General features: G+C 35.1%; 2 protein-coding genes across 7 annotated transcripts in view; both read left to right on the forward strand.

Annotated features, from left to right (window-relative positions):
- Nucleotides 1-12,005, forward strand: part of Rbcn-3B (WD repeat-containing protein Rbcn-3B) — a 57,209-nt gene extending 45,204 nt beyond the window's left edge. For all 4 annotated transcript variants that reach the window (XM_065346729.1, XM_065346746.1, XM_065346738.1 and 1 more), the window contains 12 exons: nt 3,912-4,109; nt 4,193-4,466; nt 4,546-4,756; nt 4,841-4,999; nt 5,075-5,171; nt 8,024-8,233; nt 8,302-8,488; nt 8,568-8,685; nt 8,772-8,924; nt 9,012-9,200; nt 9,276-9,380; nt 11,601-12,005. In XM_065346729.1, the coding sequence (XP_065202801.1) occupies nt 3,912-4,109; nt 4,193-4,466; nt 4,546-4,756; nt 4,841-4,999; nt 5,075-5,171; nt 8,024-8,233; nt 8,302-8,488; nt 8,568-8,685; nt 8,772-8,924; nt 9,012-9,200; nt 9,276-9,380; nt 11,601-11,783 (2,084 nt within the window). In that variant the 3' untranslated portion in view covers nt 11,784-12,005. The remainder of the gene's footprint in view (nt 1-3,911; nt 4,110-4,192; nt 4,467-4,545; nt 4,757-4,840; nt 5,000-5,074; nt 5,172-8,023; nt 8,234-8,301; nt 8,489-8,567; nt 8,686-8,771; nt 8,925-9,011; nt 9,201-9,275; nt 9,381-11,600) is intronic.
- A 134-nt stretch (nt 12,006-12,139) lies between these two features.
- On the forward strand, nt 12,140-15,274 carry LOC135833164 (uncharacterized). 3 transcript variants are annotated; one of them, XR_010556418.1, is made up of 10 exons: nt 12,140-12,280; nt 12,385-12,463; nt 12,566-12,718; nt 12,803-12,922; nt 13,017-13,678; nt 13,989-14,103; nt 14,212-14,290; nt 14,395-14,550; nt 14,628-14,741; nt 14,819-15,274. XR_010556418.1 is itself a non-coding variant. In XM_065346831.1 (10 exons), the coding sequence occupies exons 6-10, from the start codon at nt 14,090-14,092 to the stop codon at nt 14,981-14,983; spliced, it is 528 nt and encodes a 175-aa protein (XP_065202903.1). In that variant the 5' UTR covers nt 12,141-12,280; nt 12,385-12,463; nt 12,566-12,718; nt 12,803-12,922; nt 13,017-13,678; nt 13,989-14,089; the 3' UTR covers nt 14,984-15,274. The 3 variants fall into 3 exon arrangements, 2 of the variants coding, with proteins under 2 accessions (XP_065202903.1, XP_065202912.1); XM_065346831.1 differs by having other exon boundaries at nt 12,141-12,280; XM_065346840.1 differs by lacking the exons at nt 12,140-12,280; nt 12,385-12,463; nt 12,566-12,718; nt 12,803-12,922; nt 13,017-13,678 and having other exon boundaries at nt 13,686-14,103.
- Nucleotides 15,275-15,731: the final 457 nt, after the last annotated feature.

The raw sequence follows: 15,731 nt of genomic DNA on the forward strand, positions 1-15,731 counted from the left end.
TCTTCAAAAATTTGCCAAAATTCGAAAATTTGGACATGCAGTGTATTTTTAGATACTTCTGCAGTTTTTCTTTGCCATATTTTTCGATTTCCCCCTAAATCTAAACAAAAGTTGTGCTGAAAAGACGTTGAAAAAAAAATCGAAGTACAAAAAAATTCAATAATCCAAAAAATTTTCCATTTACGCATCATAATTCATCGAGGTAACCCCATTTTCTAGAAAAAACTTTCCACAAACCCCCAAAACAATTTTGACCTCTAGTTTAGACCAGGCTCGTCGAGAGAGGAGTAAAGGGAGCAGTTTGCCCCAGGCCGGGGATTTCTGGAGGACCCAGCAAAAGAGGGGCTTGTGATGAAAGAAAAACTTGTTTTTTAAATTCTTATAAAAACACAAATTTTCAAAAGCTTTTGCCCTTGCTTCGCTCGGACTTGTTTTCTTTTATTTTTCAAAATTGAAATTTTCAACAAAAAAAATTTCATTTGACTTTTAAAGTTTTAAAGTGAAAAAATGAAATTTTCCCATGAAACTCTCGAAATCGACTTTTCAAAAACTTCCCCGTTGCTTCGTTCGGGTCAATTTGCTTGTTGTTTTAAAATGAAAAAATTCACATTTGGGCCTCCGAAAATTCAAAATAGAAAATGGCAAGTTTTATTGGTCATATGAATATGATATCAATTATTGGCAAAATTGGTATTTTTCCCCTATATCAGTTGGCAACATTTTAATCGAACCCCTTCCCTCTTCCCCTCTCAAAATTCACGTTTGGGCTCCCAAAATTCAAAATAGATAATGACAAGTTTTATTGGTCATGTAAATATGATATCAATTATTGGCAAAATTGGTAGTTTTTCCCTATATCAGTTGGCAACATTTTAATCAAACCCCTTCCTCCCTTCCCCTCTCAAAATTCACATTTGGACCCCCGAAAATTCAAAATAGAAAATGGCAAGTTTTATTGATCATATGAATATGATATTAATTATTGGAAAAATTGGTATTTTTTCCCTATATCAGTTGGCAACATTTTAATCGAACTCCTTCCCTCCTTCCCCACTCAAAATTCACATTTGGGCCCCCGAAAATTCAAATAGAAAATGGCAAGTTTTATTGGTCATGTAAATATGATATCAATTATTGGCAAAATTGGTAGTTTTTCCCTATATCAGTTGGCAACATTTTAATCGAACCCCTTCCCCCCTTCCCCTCTTAAAATTCACATTTGGACCCCCGAAAATTCAAAATAGAAAATGACAAGTTTTATTGGTCATATGAATATGATATCAATTATTGGCAAAATTGATATTTTTTCTCTATATCGTTGGCAAAATTTTGATCGAACCCCTTCCCCCCTTCCCCTCCCAAAATTCACATTTGGGCCCCCGAAAATTCAAAACAGAAAATTACAAGTTTTATTGGTCGTATGCTTATGACATCAATTATATTGGCAAAATTGGTGTTTCTTCCTTATATCAGTTGGCAAAATTTTGATCGAATCCCTTCCCCCTTCCCCTCTCAAAATTTACATTTGGCCCCCCGAAAATTCGAAATAGAAAATGACAAGTTTTATTGGTCATATGAATATATGATATCAATTATTGACAAAGTTGGTATTTTTTCTCTATATCGTTGGCAAAATTTTGATCGAACCCTTTCCCCCCTTCCCCTCTCAAATAACCTCTGTATAGTTTCGTCCCTAGAAATGGGGCAATATTATATTTCCCCAGGACTCGCATTTCGGTCTCGACGGCCATGGTTTGAAGACACCCCCCCCCCCCCGGGAAAAACATAAACATGTTTTTTAAAAAAAGAAAATGAATAAAACATTTTTCCAACAAATTTTATTTTCGGTCAGGATCATTCTGAATAACCTCCTTCAGAAAAAAAAACCACCTCACCCCCTCCATACAATATTATTTGTATGAACAGCATTAAATTTCAACAATTTTTTACTGACTGATTCATTTTATTTTTATTGATTTCTTGAACTTTGGTGGAAGGGTCCATTCAAAAAAATCAGTATGGGGCAGGCAATGTGAATTTTTTTCATGAAAGTGAGAAGGTGGTTTTTAAAAAATATTCTGGACAGAAATGAAAAATTTTCAAAAAATGTTTACAGACTCTAAAATAATGTTTATATTTTCACTTTCATTATGCTTCATATGTACAAGGAAGGGGACAAGCAAGCGTGTCCCTTCTCCAGGCCTGTGGAGAGAGGAGGGAATAGGAGGTTTCCCCCGGCTCGAGTTTTTTTTTGAAGGCTCACGAAAGGCTCGCCAGTTCACCTTGAGAGTTGAATTTTGAGTTCTTTAAATTTAAATTTCCGGTTTCAAATTCCTTATTGATTCTTTTTAAAATCTTGAAAAAAGCTTCACTCAGAGCTCAACCAGTTTTTTCGATGTGTACGGCGAGTCTTCAAGGTTCGGCTGTTTTGCGAGAAAAGAAATCACAAATGGCTTATTGGTTCACCACCTTTCTTTCACTCCCCTCTTCTTGCTAATATCCTAAAGGGATAGGACGGAAATGATGGAGGTGATTTTAACAAACCATCGGAAATTAATCATAAATAATGAATAGAGCAAAATCCAGTGTTCCGAGGCCAGAAATGATTAGTTCTCGATTTCGAATCATTTTTTTTTTACGTGTAGTGATGATTAACGCCGTTAAAAACTTAGGAAATTTTGAGAGCCAATGAGGGCGTTAGAGGCATCGAATCAAAAAAAAAAGCTGATATTCGTATTTAGCGCTCCTAAAATACTAATAAACCATATGTCACAAGATTTCTTAAATTTTCACGAAATTTGGGGCCCAATGGGGGGGGGGTGTTGGAGGGTCCAAATTCAAAAAATGAGCTGATATTTGTGTTCAGAGCTGTCGAAAACATATGAAACGATGTGTCACACGATATTTGATATTTTTTCACGCTTGGACTAAAATTTTTGGGTTTTGACCCCCCCCCCCCCCCCCCCCCGCCCTCCCCACACACACCTCTCACCCTCACCATCTGTTCCCGTGGTTTTGCGAATCTCATCGTGAAAACTTTCGTAGTTGTAAATACTCTTTTCGTGAAAACGTACAACGTTCCTTGATTTTTTCAAAATTTTAAATTATACTTCCAGAATTTGGCAAGTTCTTGAAAACTGAGCTTTCTAAAAATCTGAACTTTGAACTTTTGAAATTTTTGGCGAATTTTTTTGCTACCGCCAATTACCTTTAAACTGTCTAAAACACATTCTCTCCTAATTGAACTCCAAAGTGGTCATCTTGGCGAAAAATGTCAAATGCTGGAAATTTTTTTATCGATTTTTCTCACTCTTAGTTGATTATTTCGATGAATTGGAGTATTTTTTCATTTCCAGCTTTACCAACTGAGTAAAATTTCCATTCACATAACCAAGTACAGTACACGTTCATCTTCGTTAAAAATCGTTCGTCATACTCGTAGAACTAGGAGGAAAGATAAGGAGCCCATTACGTGCACGATTTTTTCGCGTAAATTATTATTGAAATTGCGATAGAATAAAGTACCTAACCTAACCTACCTAACTTACCGGTACATCGCCTTGGCGATTTTTCTTCCTAATTGATTATTGAAAAATTTTGTGCAAGTTCACGTTGAACTGACGTAAGGTTTTTTTCAATCCGAGCTTCGTTATCAATAAATTGCGATTATTACGATCGTGAATTTAAAGACCTGGGAAGTAGCGAAGAAGAAAAAAAAAACGTGTTTAATTACTCGAATGTACCTACTCGTGGTAGTCGAAGAGCGAAGGGAAGTGGAAGTTTCATACAAAGCGATACAAAATAGTGTGTAGAATCCTCGTTACTAATTAAATGCTACGTCTATGTCTATAGATAATTTAGAGTGTTGGAAAACTCATTCTAGTATACTAATGAATGTGTTTGATTTTCAGGAAGTGCCGCTTCAACGGTCAATGAAATATGCAGAACGAAGATATGCGAAGCGAATTTAACGATGGAGATCGCGCAATTGTTGCTTTCGTTGTTGCATGCGTGGGGCCTGGATCCAGATCTGGATCGTTTGTGCGAGGCGAAATTAGGCCTTTTGAAGCCCAGAATCCCGGTATCATTTGGCGTCATATCAAAAGGAGGTATGTGCTGTTACTCATCTAAAGGTTGAGATTCGATTGAATTTTATTGTTGACTGAGGGGGTTGTTTTTTTTTTGATGACAGGTTACATGAGCTTGTTATTACCTACTTGGCAATTGTGTTTGGAGCAAAAACCAGTTATTTCTGAGAAGGATATCTCGGCTGATTCGAATCTGTCGTTTGAGATGGTGCAGATGGAAAGATTGACTCAGATATTCACGGCTCAAACTCATTGGGAATTGAGTACGACTCTGACGAGTAACCATTTGCTGACGATTATCGCATTGGCTAATACTTTGATGACCATGAATAACGCTTCGTTTGTCGCCGAGCAAGAACGTAATAGGAAGCTGCAAAGGTAACGATAGATTTTTTTTTTTGAATTGGAGTAGGTTGGTTTTCGGTTATGGATATTAAAATTTGATGAAATTCTATAGGCAAAGCACAAAATCTGGTTCGTGGAGACCGGACGAAGCATCCGAAGAGATTATTACAACTCAGCAAGCTCACATCAAACAAGGCTGGTCTTTATTGGCCACACTGCATTGTGTCCTGCTGCCAGATAAAGTGGTCCAAAACGGATCAAAAAGCTTCAAAAGACCTCAAATCGAAATGATGGCTAGAAGATGGCAGCATCACTGTCTAGAGGTATGACGATTGCGTATTTTCTAAACGTTTCTGCTTATTTTTCGACTTATACTTAAAGAGTACGACATATTTTTTTTGCCATAGGTTCGTCAAGCAGCTCAGTCTTTGTTAATGGCCGAGTTAAGACGACTCGGACCCAAAGGAAGGAAAGCTCTGGTCGACTACTGGGCTCAATTTCTACCAGTATCGGAGATTCTCGAAACTCCAGCCATGCATAAACATCATTCCAGCATATCCAGCCAAGTAAGGACTGCTCATCAAAAGGGTAATAGTGTAGATGGAGCTGTTATGCATTGTGATCGGTGCTGTGCTTTTCAGGCCGGTAGTCCTGATAACGATATGTCTCCTCCGGCCTCAGCTCCTCAGCCAGCCATTCACGATGATGACGAAGAAGAAGAAGAGGACGGAATTGAAGGTATGTGGGGAGTGTTACGTGCAGGTGGATTTTCGGAGAGAGCATGCTCCTAAACTTTTCAGAGTTTAAATTGATTTTTCGGGGTTTGTTTGATTTTAAAAATTGCGAAAAATGACATTTTTGATCGAAAATTGCCAATTAGGTAATATTCTCTTTCAATCGAGAATTTATATTTTTTAAATCAGAAGTTGATATTTGCTTTCAAAGAAAAATTTCCATTGTAATTTTATAAATAAAAATGTCATTTTTTTAAAATCAAAAACTGCACGTTTTTTAAAAATCAAAAACCATTATTTTTAGTAGAATATTGATATACATTATTTTTTTTATTGAAAACTGCCATTTTTTGAATCAAAATTGACATTTTTCATCGAAAATTCACATTTTTTTGTTGGATCAAAAACTTTTGTTTTTTTTGAAATTTAGAATCATTATTTCCTTACAATTAAAAATCACTTTAAATAAAAAATTTCCATCTAGTTTATCATCGATAAACACTTTTTCAAAATAAACATTCTCTATTTTTTCATCAAATCTTGTTCATTTTCTTACAAAAATTGGAATTTTTGTTGAAAAATTGCTGTTTTTGAGCCATTGCTATTTTAATTTAAAATTGCTGTTTCATAGAATTTTTTAAGACCAAGGATGTCATTTTAGAAAAAATTAAAAATTGAATTGAAAATGGGTAACTCTGAAATTTTACTCATCAGAAGTTGCTGTTTTTTTTTGTTTTTTTTTTTTAATCAAAATTTGATAATTTTTATGAAAAATTTCTGTATTATAAAATTAAGGAGTTGCCAAAATCAGATACTAATTTTTAGTTTTAGAGTGATTTTTTTTTGGCCAAAAATTGCTAATGTTGCATTGAAAATCAAGTGTTCTTCGTTTTTCTTACAATGATTATCAATTTTGTTACAAAAATTGGAATTTTCATTAAAAAATCGCTGTTTTTGAGCCATTGCTATTTTAATTGTAAATTGCTGTTTCATAAAATATTTCAAGACCAAGATTGTCTTTTTAGAAAAAATTGAAAATAGTATTAAAAATTGATAATTTTGAAATTTATTCATCAGAAGTTGAGATTTTTTTTTGTTTTTTATATCTAAATTTTCTGATTTTTATTATAAATTTCTGGTTTGTAAAATTAAAGAGTTGCCAAAATCAAATACTAATTTTTAGTTTTAAGATAACTTAGAGTGATTTTTTTCGGCCAAAAATTGCAAATTTTGCATTGAAAATCAAGTGCATTGTCATTTAAAAAATTAAAAATTCTATTTAAATTGATAATTTTGAAATTTTATTTATCATCATCAGAAGATGCGATTTAAAAAAAAAATCAAAATATGCTGATTCATTTTAGAAATTTCTGTTTTACAAAATTAAAGAGTTGCCAAAATCAAATACCTATTTTTAGTTTTAAGAAAAAGTGATTTTTTTGCCAAAAATTGCAAATTTTGCACTAAAAATCTCCAAGTTTTAATCAAAAATAATAACTTTCTATTTTTTTTCGTCCGCAATTCCCAATTCTGTGAATCACAAGTTGCCAATTTTCACCATGATTTGGTAATTATTTTCAATTTTTATCAGAAATTACCAATTTTTGTGAAAAATTGCAACTTTTTTAAGAAAAAAATGTTGATAGTAAATTTAATGTCATTTTTATCGAAATTTATTCATCTTATCCGAAGTTGCCAATTTTTGCCTATAATTCTCAATGTTTATCAAAATTGCTAATTTTTACCAAAAATCGTTCATTTTCACCAAAAACTGTCCATTTTCACTAAATAATTGCCCATTTTTACCAAAAAAAAAAGTTGCTAAATTTTATTGAAAAGTGCTGATTTTTATCAAAAATACAAAAACTAATTTTTATCAAAACCAGATAATTTTGCTGATTTTTTTCAAACTGAAAATCTCATTAATTGTTAATTTTATCAAATTCTGTGAAATCAAAAAGAGCTTATCAATAATTTAATTCATTATTATCACAATTCAATACATTTTAACTTGGAAAAAAAAATTTTGAATTTTTAAAAATTCTTTAAAAACTGAAAAATTAATTTCGACGGTTGGAATTTTGTTTTTGGGAGTTGTTTTCAAATACGATCTTTCACAGGAACAAACTTTTATGGAAATTGGGAAGTTCAATTTTTATGCCAATTTTGGATGGAAAAAATCGAAAGTGCTGCGAATCGATCATTTTTTCATGTTTCAAGCTGTTCAAACTCGAAGTACATAATATTTCTGCTCATCTTTTCTCATTCACCATCTCTCTTTCTCTTGTTTCAAAAAATATCCTCGGTTGAAACGAAAATTATCAAAAGCAACGGTTGATTACAAACCCCTGTTCTCACCTACTCGCCGACTGGTATCTTTAATCGCAGAAATAAGCTCAGATTCATTTTCCACGCCTTCAAAAACCTCTAAATCGATACCTCACACGACTATGTTCCGCAGATGTTCGTTCAAGCCCCAACAAGGAGGGGGGGGGGGGGTTCGGGGCAAACTCCAAATTTAAAAAAAATCAGTTTAAGATCGCAACAGCGTGTATTGAAATTGACATATTTTTGATGAAAAGCGCCGAAGCGGGGAGAATTCATGATTTCTGACTGAAATGAGACCCTCCCCCCCCCCCCCTCTGATTCCAAATTTGGATCAATTTGGGTAAACTCGATATTATCGTGTTTGGTATCGATTGTTAGGTTTTCGAGCACGCTGAACACGAATCCGGCGTTAATTTTGACCTAAGTGCCATCTGTTCTGATTTTCACTGCGGATGGATTCCAAAATCTTAGCAGTTTGCTGGAAATTCTCTCCGAATCGATTACTAATGAATTTTGCTCCATTTTCAGAACTTTGTTTGAGAAAACCATCGTCAGCTACGGAACTTCGTCGCAAGCAAACCACAGCTGTAGTGTTGTTGGGCGTCATAGGAGCCGAATTTGGGCAAGAAGTTGGCACCAATGGTACAAAGAGCGCCCCTCGGAGACCAGAGGATCGTCGTAAGAGTTCAATTGTCGAAGGATTCGGTATCGGTAATAATGACTTGGCTCGACTTACAAGTGAGTTGAATTTTACACCGTTTTGTATGAATTTTTCTCGGTTTACTGACGATGGATTGTTTGTGTAGGTCTGGCTTTGACCAATCTGCTACTAGCCCCTGCCAGTACAAAGTTACCAGCTCATACATCTCAGCGTAGAGCAGCAGTAGATCTTATCGGCAGAGGGTATACTATTTGGGAACCGTATCTGGACGTTAGTAAAGTATTATTGGGTCTTTTGGAGTTGTGCTCGGATGCTGATAAACTCGTACCTAGGTAAGAGATCGACGAATTATGTTTTTCATTGGCGGTAATGTGAGAAAAGTGTGTTTAATTTGACGTGTGGATGTTTCAGTATGACTTACGGATTACCTTTGACACCGGCTGCTGATTCGTGTCGGACTGCTCGCCATGCTCTTACTCAGATAGCCAGCGTTAGACCGGCAGCTTTTATTACGACGATGGCCAAAGAAGTAAGAGAATTATTTATCCGTATCGATGGACCGTAGATATCCTAGTGATCGCCTGATTTATTTAATACGTTGAATTTGATTTTTAGGTGGCTCGATATAATTCCATACAACAAAATCAACAATCAATGAACGCCAATCTTGCCAATAACGTGCTACATCGAGCTAAACCCGAAATTTTACGCGTTGTTGAAATGCTCATCACCAAAATGAACGCCGAAGTTGTTGATTTACTCGTCGAAGTAAGTCTAGAAACACTTCTTTCCTCCTTTGTTCTCACAATTCCCACTATTTACATTAATTCTGACATCATTGTGTGATTTCTCCAGGTAATGGATATTATTTTACATTGCGTCGATCCAGGCCATCTAAAAGCTCGAGGATTATCCGAAGTATTCCCGGCCATTTGCGTTTTCAATCAAGTTAGCCATTGTCCTACAACTCGTAGGATCGCTGTCGGTGCCAAAAGTGGTACGGTTGCTTTGTACGAGCTTCGATCGTCCAAAAGTCAATGCCAGGTTTGTTATTTAATTGAGATTTACTCCAGTTTGAAATTTTTGATGAGCTTTACAGTGATTGTGATCGATTTACAGATGATAAATGCCCATAATGCTTCGGTGAACGCGTTAGCTTTCTCGTCCGATGGTAAAACGCTAGTGTCGTATAGTTGCGGAGAAAATAGATTATGTTTTTGGCAGGTTAGTGTACTTTAATATAATAGAAGCGGTAAATGATACCGCTTAGTGTGTCTCATGGTCAGAAGCTGTTTCCGTTGCCAAGTATTTTTCGATTGGAAAAGATTAACAAAGAATTCCTACTGTGTGAGATTTCTGACGATGTTGGTTTTCAAAGTTTTACTCCTACGTATCTAGAGTGATCGTTTTAGTCGGGGAGCCCTAATAAGGATCTAGGTATTGCACCCCCCCCCCAGGTCAGCCGAAATCGCAGATTTTGCGTTCCAACATAGAACTTGCACGAAATGTTTTAAACCGTACAAAGGTAGATCAAAAGATCAGGCAAGAATTTATCACCTGTCAAAATTTCAAGTGCTAAAGTGCGTTTTTCGATTTTTGGTGAATTTTTGAAAATCAAATTTAGGCCAAAAATGAGGGGAAACATCAAAATTTTATCAAATTGACCAAGAAAGCTGAAATTTGGGATATACCCTATTTCAGACATGCCGAATCGATTGAAACCGGTTTCAAACCGTTTTGAGCAGTTCTGAAGACTCCAGCAGATTTTTGAAACTCGAAATCTCCACAAAATTTCATCAAATGGAGTTGAAAAGCTGAAATTTATTCTGCAAACTAATTTCATTACGCTACGAAGCCGACTGCACGTGGATTTCAAGTCATTTTGGAGCCTCCAGCGACTTTTTGAAAATTACTGGAGCCTCCAGTAGATTTTTGAAACTTGAAATTCCCACAATATTTTATGTAATGGAGTTAGCAAGCTGAAATTTAGTTCGCAAAATAATTTCAATGTGACATGAAGTCGACTCCATGGTGGTTTCAAATGGTTTTGAAGCTTTCAGCTACTTTTTAAATTTGAATTTTCCAAAAAACGCTATACAACCTTTCAAAAAGTCGCTAGAGGCTCCAAAACGACTAGAAATCCACTAGCGTATTGAAATTAGTTTGCAAAATGAATTTCGGCTTTCCATCTCCATTTGATGAAATTTTGGAAAATTTCAAGTTTCAAAAATCTACTGGAGGCTCCAGTAATTTTCAAAAAGTTGCTGGAGGCTCCAAAAGACATCAGTTGCAGAGTAAATTTCGGTTTTCCAGCTCAATTTGATGAAATTTTGGGGAAATTTCAAGTTTCAAAAATTTACTGGAGGCTCCAGTAATTTTCAAAAAGTTGCTGGAGACTCCAAAAGATATAACGACATTAGTTGCAGAGTAAATTTCGGCTTTCCAACTCAATTTGATGAAATTTTGTGCGAATTTCAAGTTTCAAAAATCTACTGGAGGCTCCAGTAATTTTCAAAAAGTTGCTGAGGCTCCAAAACGACTTGAAATCCACTTGTAGTCGACTTCGTACCGTAATAAAGTTAGTTTGCAGAATGATTTTTGTCTTTCCATCTGCATTCAAGTTTCAAAAATCTACTGGAGGCTCCAGTAATTTTCAAAAAGTCGCTGGAGGCTCCAGAACGACTTGAAGTCCACCTGCAGTTGGCTTCGTAACGTAATGAAATTAGTTTGCAGAATGAATTTTGGCTTTCCAACTCCATTTAATGAAATTTCGTGGGAATTTCGAGTTTCAAAAATCTGCTGGAGTCTCCAGAACTGCTCAAAACGGTTCGAAACCGGTTCCAATCGATTCGGCATGTCTAAAACAGGGTATTTCCCAAATTTCAGCTTTCTTGGTCAATTTGATAAAATTTTGATTTTTTCCCTCATTTTTGGCCTGAATTGGATTTTCAAAAATTCACCAAAAAACGCACTTTAGCACTTGAAATTTTGACAGGTGATAAATTTTTGCATGATATTTCGATCTACCTTTGTAAGGTTTGAAAAATTTCGTGCAAGTCCTATGTTGAAACGCAAAATCTGCGATTTCGGCTGACCTGTCAATCAAAACGGCCGCAATTTTGTAAGTAGGACCACTTTTTTTTTAGTACATACAAGGGCTAGAAATGTTCCTTAGGACTCCCCCTTTAAGAAAAAAGTTGTCCTGGAGGATCGACGGGGGGGGGGGGGGGGGTGCAATAGATCCTTATGCGGGCTCCTTGACTATTTTATGAGACCGATTCAGTGGTTTCCAATGTCTGAAAATTCAGATCGCAGATTGAGTTTGAAATTACTGTCGAAATTTTAATCAACACTGGCACTGGAGAGCTGATTCCGGAGACCTGATTCTTGTACGAAGCTAGTATCTAAAATAATGATAATTAACGATTTTAATTTCTGTTACAGACATCAACAGGTATGTTCGGATTAGGTAACAGTCAAACTAAATGCATTAAATCATACAGCACATCTCCGATCGCCGAACTGTCGCGTAGTAATCCGTTGAAATTAGCTAAATTAGTATGGATCAATACTCGACAAGTATCATTGATGCTGGCAGACGGCTCGGAAACTAGATTTAACATATAATGTAGAAAAACACTGAAGAAAAACACGTTGAAAGAAAAATACTCTTCGTTGAACGCGTAACAGAAACATTCCTACAATTAACACTATATCGATCTGAGTATCGTCCAAGGAGGGGAGCCCTGAAGAGAGCAGAAATTGTTGTTTATTTACCAAATATTCGCTTTAATTTATTCATGTACCTGTATTACTTACACGGTTAATTAATATACGAATATTCTGTTATTACTTTTTTCGTCTCTCGTATCGATGAATAGGCTAAAATGAATGAATAAAAATCAAAAACGAAAACGATGAACCTACCTGCGACTACCTACTTTAAAAAGGTAAACAATAAACAGGAGCAACCCTTTGTCCTTAGCCTTTGTTTGTGAATACTAGTGAACACGTGACTATCTTTGTATTGTAACGGACTTCAGTTATCACTGGTATCAGTTCAAATTAGTAAAATTTCATCAGATTTTACGAGTACCTAAGTAATTCAAAATGCTTCACAATCGGTAAGTAGTAGTTTAACAAAAAATTTTACCATTAATACCGATTATCTTTGTTTTAAATACATACGTCCATATTACCTATGCACCTAACTATAATTATATTTCAGCTTGGTTTCGTGTGGCAGTCTTCTGGTAAAAAGATTTTCAATTCTCCCAACGAGATTAAACAGCACCGATTGGAGCGAGGTAGATGCTGTGACATTCTCATAATAATGCGTCTATTAGTGGTATTTATATCTAAAAGGTCTTATGAAGAAGTTCATGCTTGAAATTTTTGTTTGATTCCAGAAATATAACAAGAAGATGGAAATTCTGAAAATAATGCATGATGACCTGATTAAGTCTACCCCAGAAACAATTCAGATTTTAAAAAATGTAGCCGAATATCAAGTCAACTGGGAAACCACACTTGCTGAGCTAGATGCAGCGAAACATAAGATAGTAAATGATTTTAAAACTAAAAACAGGTGTTAGTTATAGCTTAGTTCGAAGAATGAAATACCTACCCTTCGTTTATTTGTTTAGGCGAAAATGGAGAAAGACTCGATTGAACTTGAAAAAAACAAAAAAAGCGTAGCCGAATGTCAAGCCAGCTGGGAAACCGAAAACACACTTACTGAGCTACGTGCAGCGAAACTTCAGATAGTAAATGATTTTAAAGCTTAAACAGGCGTTAGTTATGGCTTACGGTTAGTTCAAAGAATGAAGTACATACTTACCTTATTTCGTTTATTTTCAGGAGATAATGGAGAAAGACCTGATTGAACAAGGAAAAAACGAAAAGTTTATTCGAAGAGATGTCGTCAAGGAAGCGTTGGTCAGCTGCATTGGTTTTTATGAAGGATCATTGGACGCATTGGGCGAAGGCAGCTTTTGGAACTGCTATCGAGGGAATTCTTCTAAATGGAAACAACTCCCCGAGGATCTAAGAAACGAAATTGAGGAGGCCATCCGCAGGATTGAAGTAAATGCTTATCAAATTGCAGAGTGAGCTATTGAAAGATGGAAAACTTGCAAAATGATATTTTATTAACTATGTATTTCGATGGTGAACTTCAGCCCAAGCAGGGTAACAGTAGTATGATTTTTTTATATGAATAAGCGTGACAATTTAGTTTTATATAATGTTGATTAGGTATGCGAATAAAATATTTTAAATTTTTTTCATAATTTTAGGTTTATTAAGTTATACCTACTAGAGTTGATCCTGTCTTGAAAATAATTCACATCCAAGTTACATGCAACTTGCCGTAGGTTTACTTATTATACAGGCACAGAAATCTGGATATGCAACCCAAAATGCCAGAATCATAAATGGCTGAAAGATGAGCTTAAAATAATTTATAATGAATGAATAAAAATCAAAAACGATGAACCTACCTGACTACCTACTTAAAGAAGGTAAACATTTTAAACATGAACATCCCTTTGTCCTTAATATCCTTTGTCTGTGAACACGTGACATCTTTGTATTTTAACGGACTTCCTTTATCAATCACTACCTAGTATCAGTTCAATTTGGAAAAATGGGAGTTTGTCACGTGTTCTAAGGTCTTCTATCAAAATGTGTGTAGATATTATTCGATAATTTAAAAAAAAAATTTGTTCAAATCAATTTGATCAATAATAGTGAAGCTCTGCAGCTTTCTATTCAGTGATATCGTATTTAGGATTCATCAGCAGCAATACTGATCAGCTGATTTTTCCCCAGTTTATAAACGGACATTGAATCACGAAGAATATCATCTTTTAAAGTACCTATACCAACTTGATTGCTCGATAAATGTGAAGATTATTTATAAATAATTCAAAATGCTTTACCATCGGTAAGTAGTTACTAGTTTAGCAAAAAATGTTACCATTAATACCTATTATCTTTGTTTTAAATACATGTGTCCATATTACCTACGCACCTAACTGTAATAATATTTCAGCTTGGTTTCGTGTAGCAGTCTTCTGGCAAAGAGATTTTCAATTGTCCCATCGAGATTAAACAGCACCGATTGGAGCGAGGTAGGTGCTGTGACATTCTCATATGCTTCTACTAGTGGAACCTATCTAAAAGGTCCTATGAATAATTAAGTAGTTTCATGCTTGAAATTTTTGTTCAATTGTAGAAATACAACGAAAAAATGGAAATTCTAAAATCAGTGCATAATGACCTGATTAAAGGGTTCCCTGCAGAAGCAATTCAGATTTTAAAAATTTTAGCCGAATATCAACTCAACTGGGAAAAAACACTTGTTGAGCTAGGTGTAGCGAAACATGAGATGGTAAATGATTTTAAAACTAAAACCGGTGTTAGTTATAGCTTAGTTCAAAGAATGAAATACTTATTTCGTTTATTTAGGCGAAAATGAAGAAAGACTCGATTGAACTTGAAAAAAACAGAAAAAGTTTAGCCGAATGTCAAGTGAACTGGGAAAACACACTTGCTGAGCTAGGTGCAGCGAAACATAAGATGGTAAATGATTTTAAAGCTAAAACACAGCATAGCTTCGTTCAAAGAATGAAATACCTACCTATTTCGTTTATTTTTAGGCGGAGATGGAGAAAGACCTGATTGAACACGAAAAAAACAAAAGGGATATAAATCGAAGAGATGCTGCCATGAAAGCGTTGGTCAAATGCGAATTGTGGGACGACTACCGAACGAATTCTCCGAAATGGAAACAATGTATCCAAAAGTGTAAGAGACGAAATTGAAGAAGCTCTCTATGGTAGCGTCCCCCCTCCTTTGAAAAATGACTGGGACTTTTAAGTTTTACATCTAGGCTGAAGCGTGCAGGATTGAAGTGGATAGGTACTTGTCAAATTACGTAGTGAGCGATTGAAAAAATGGCAAACTTGCAAAATGATATTAGGTAACTATTTCTATGGTGAACTTCAGCCCAAACAGGGTAACAGTAGTGTTATGATTTTTTTATTTGACGATTTAGTTTTATAATGCTGATAAGTGATCTTAAGGTATGCGAATAAAATATTTTTAATTTTTTTCATGATTTTAGGTTTCTTTATAAATTATGTACCTTACTAGAGTTAATCCTGCAGTCTTGAAAATTATTTACGTCCAAGTTACATGCAACTTGCCGTAGGTTTATTATACAGGCACAGAAATCTATCGTGAAAAATCTCACGTACCTTGCTGCTAATTTTCAACATGAATTTCCAATATTTCAAAATCAAAAGTTGGATGAAGTTTAAAATGTTGAAAGACCATTTTACTTTGGGCAATCATTCAATCAAACATCGCGTGATGTAATTTAAAATTGATATAGGTATCGTACGTCACCCATGGTCATGGTCAAATTCAAAATTTTGAAATCCTGCCCTAGTTTCACACCCCCTTCCCCTTCTCAAAATGAAAAATGGATGCCAAAATTCACAAAATTGTACGACCTCTAAAACTTATGTACTTAGTAATTGATAATTTATTGATATATCTCACACTTCC

Source organism: Planococcus citri, chromosome 1 (assembly GCF_950023065.1).
Source record: "Planococcus citri chromosome 1, ihPlaCitr1.1, whole genome shotgun sequence".
In the NCBI taxonomy this organism is placed as follows: domain Eukaryota; kingdom Metazoa; phylum Arthropoda; class Insecta; order Hemiptera; family Pseudococcidae; genus Planococcus; species Planococcus citri.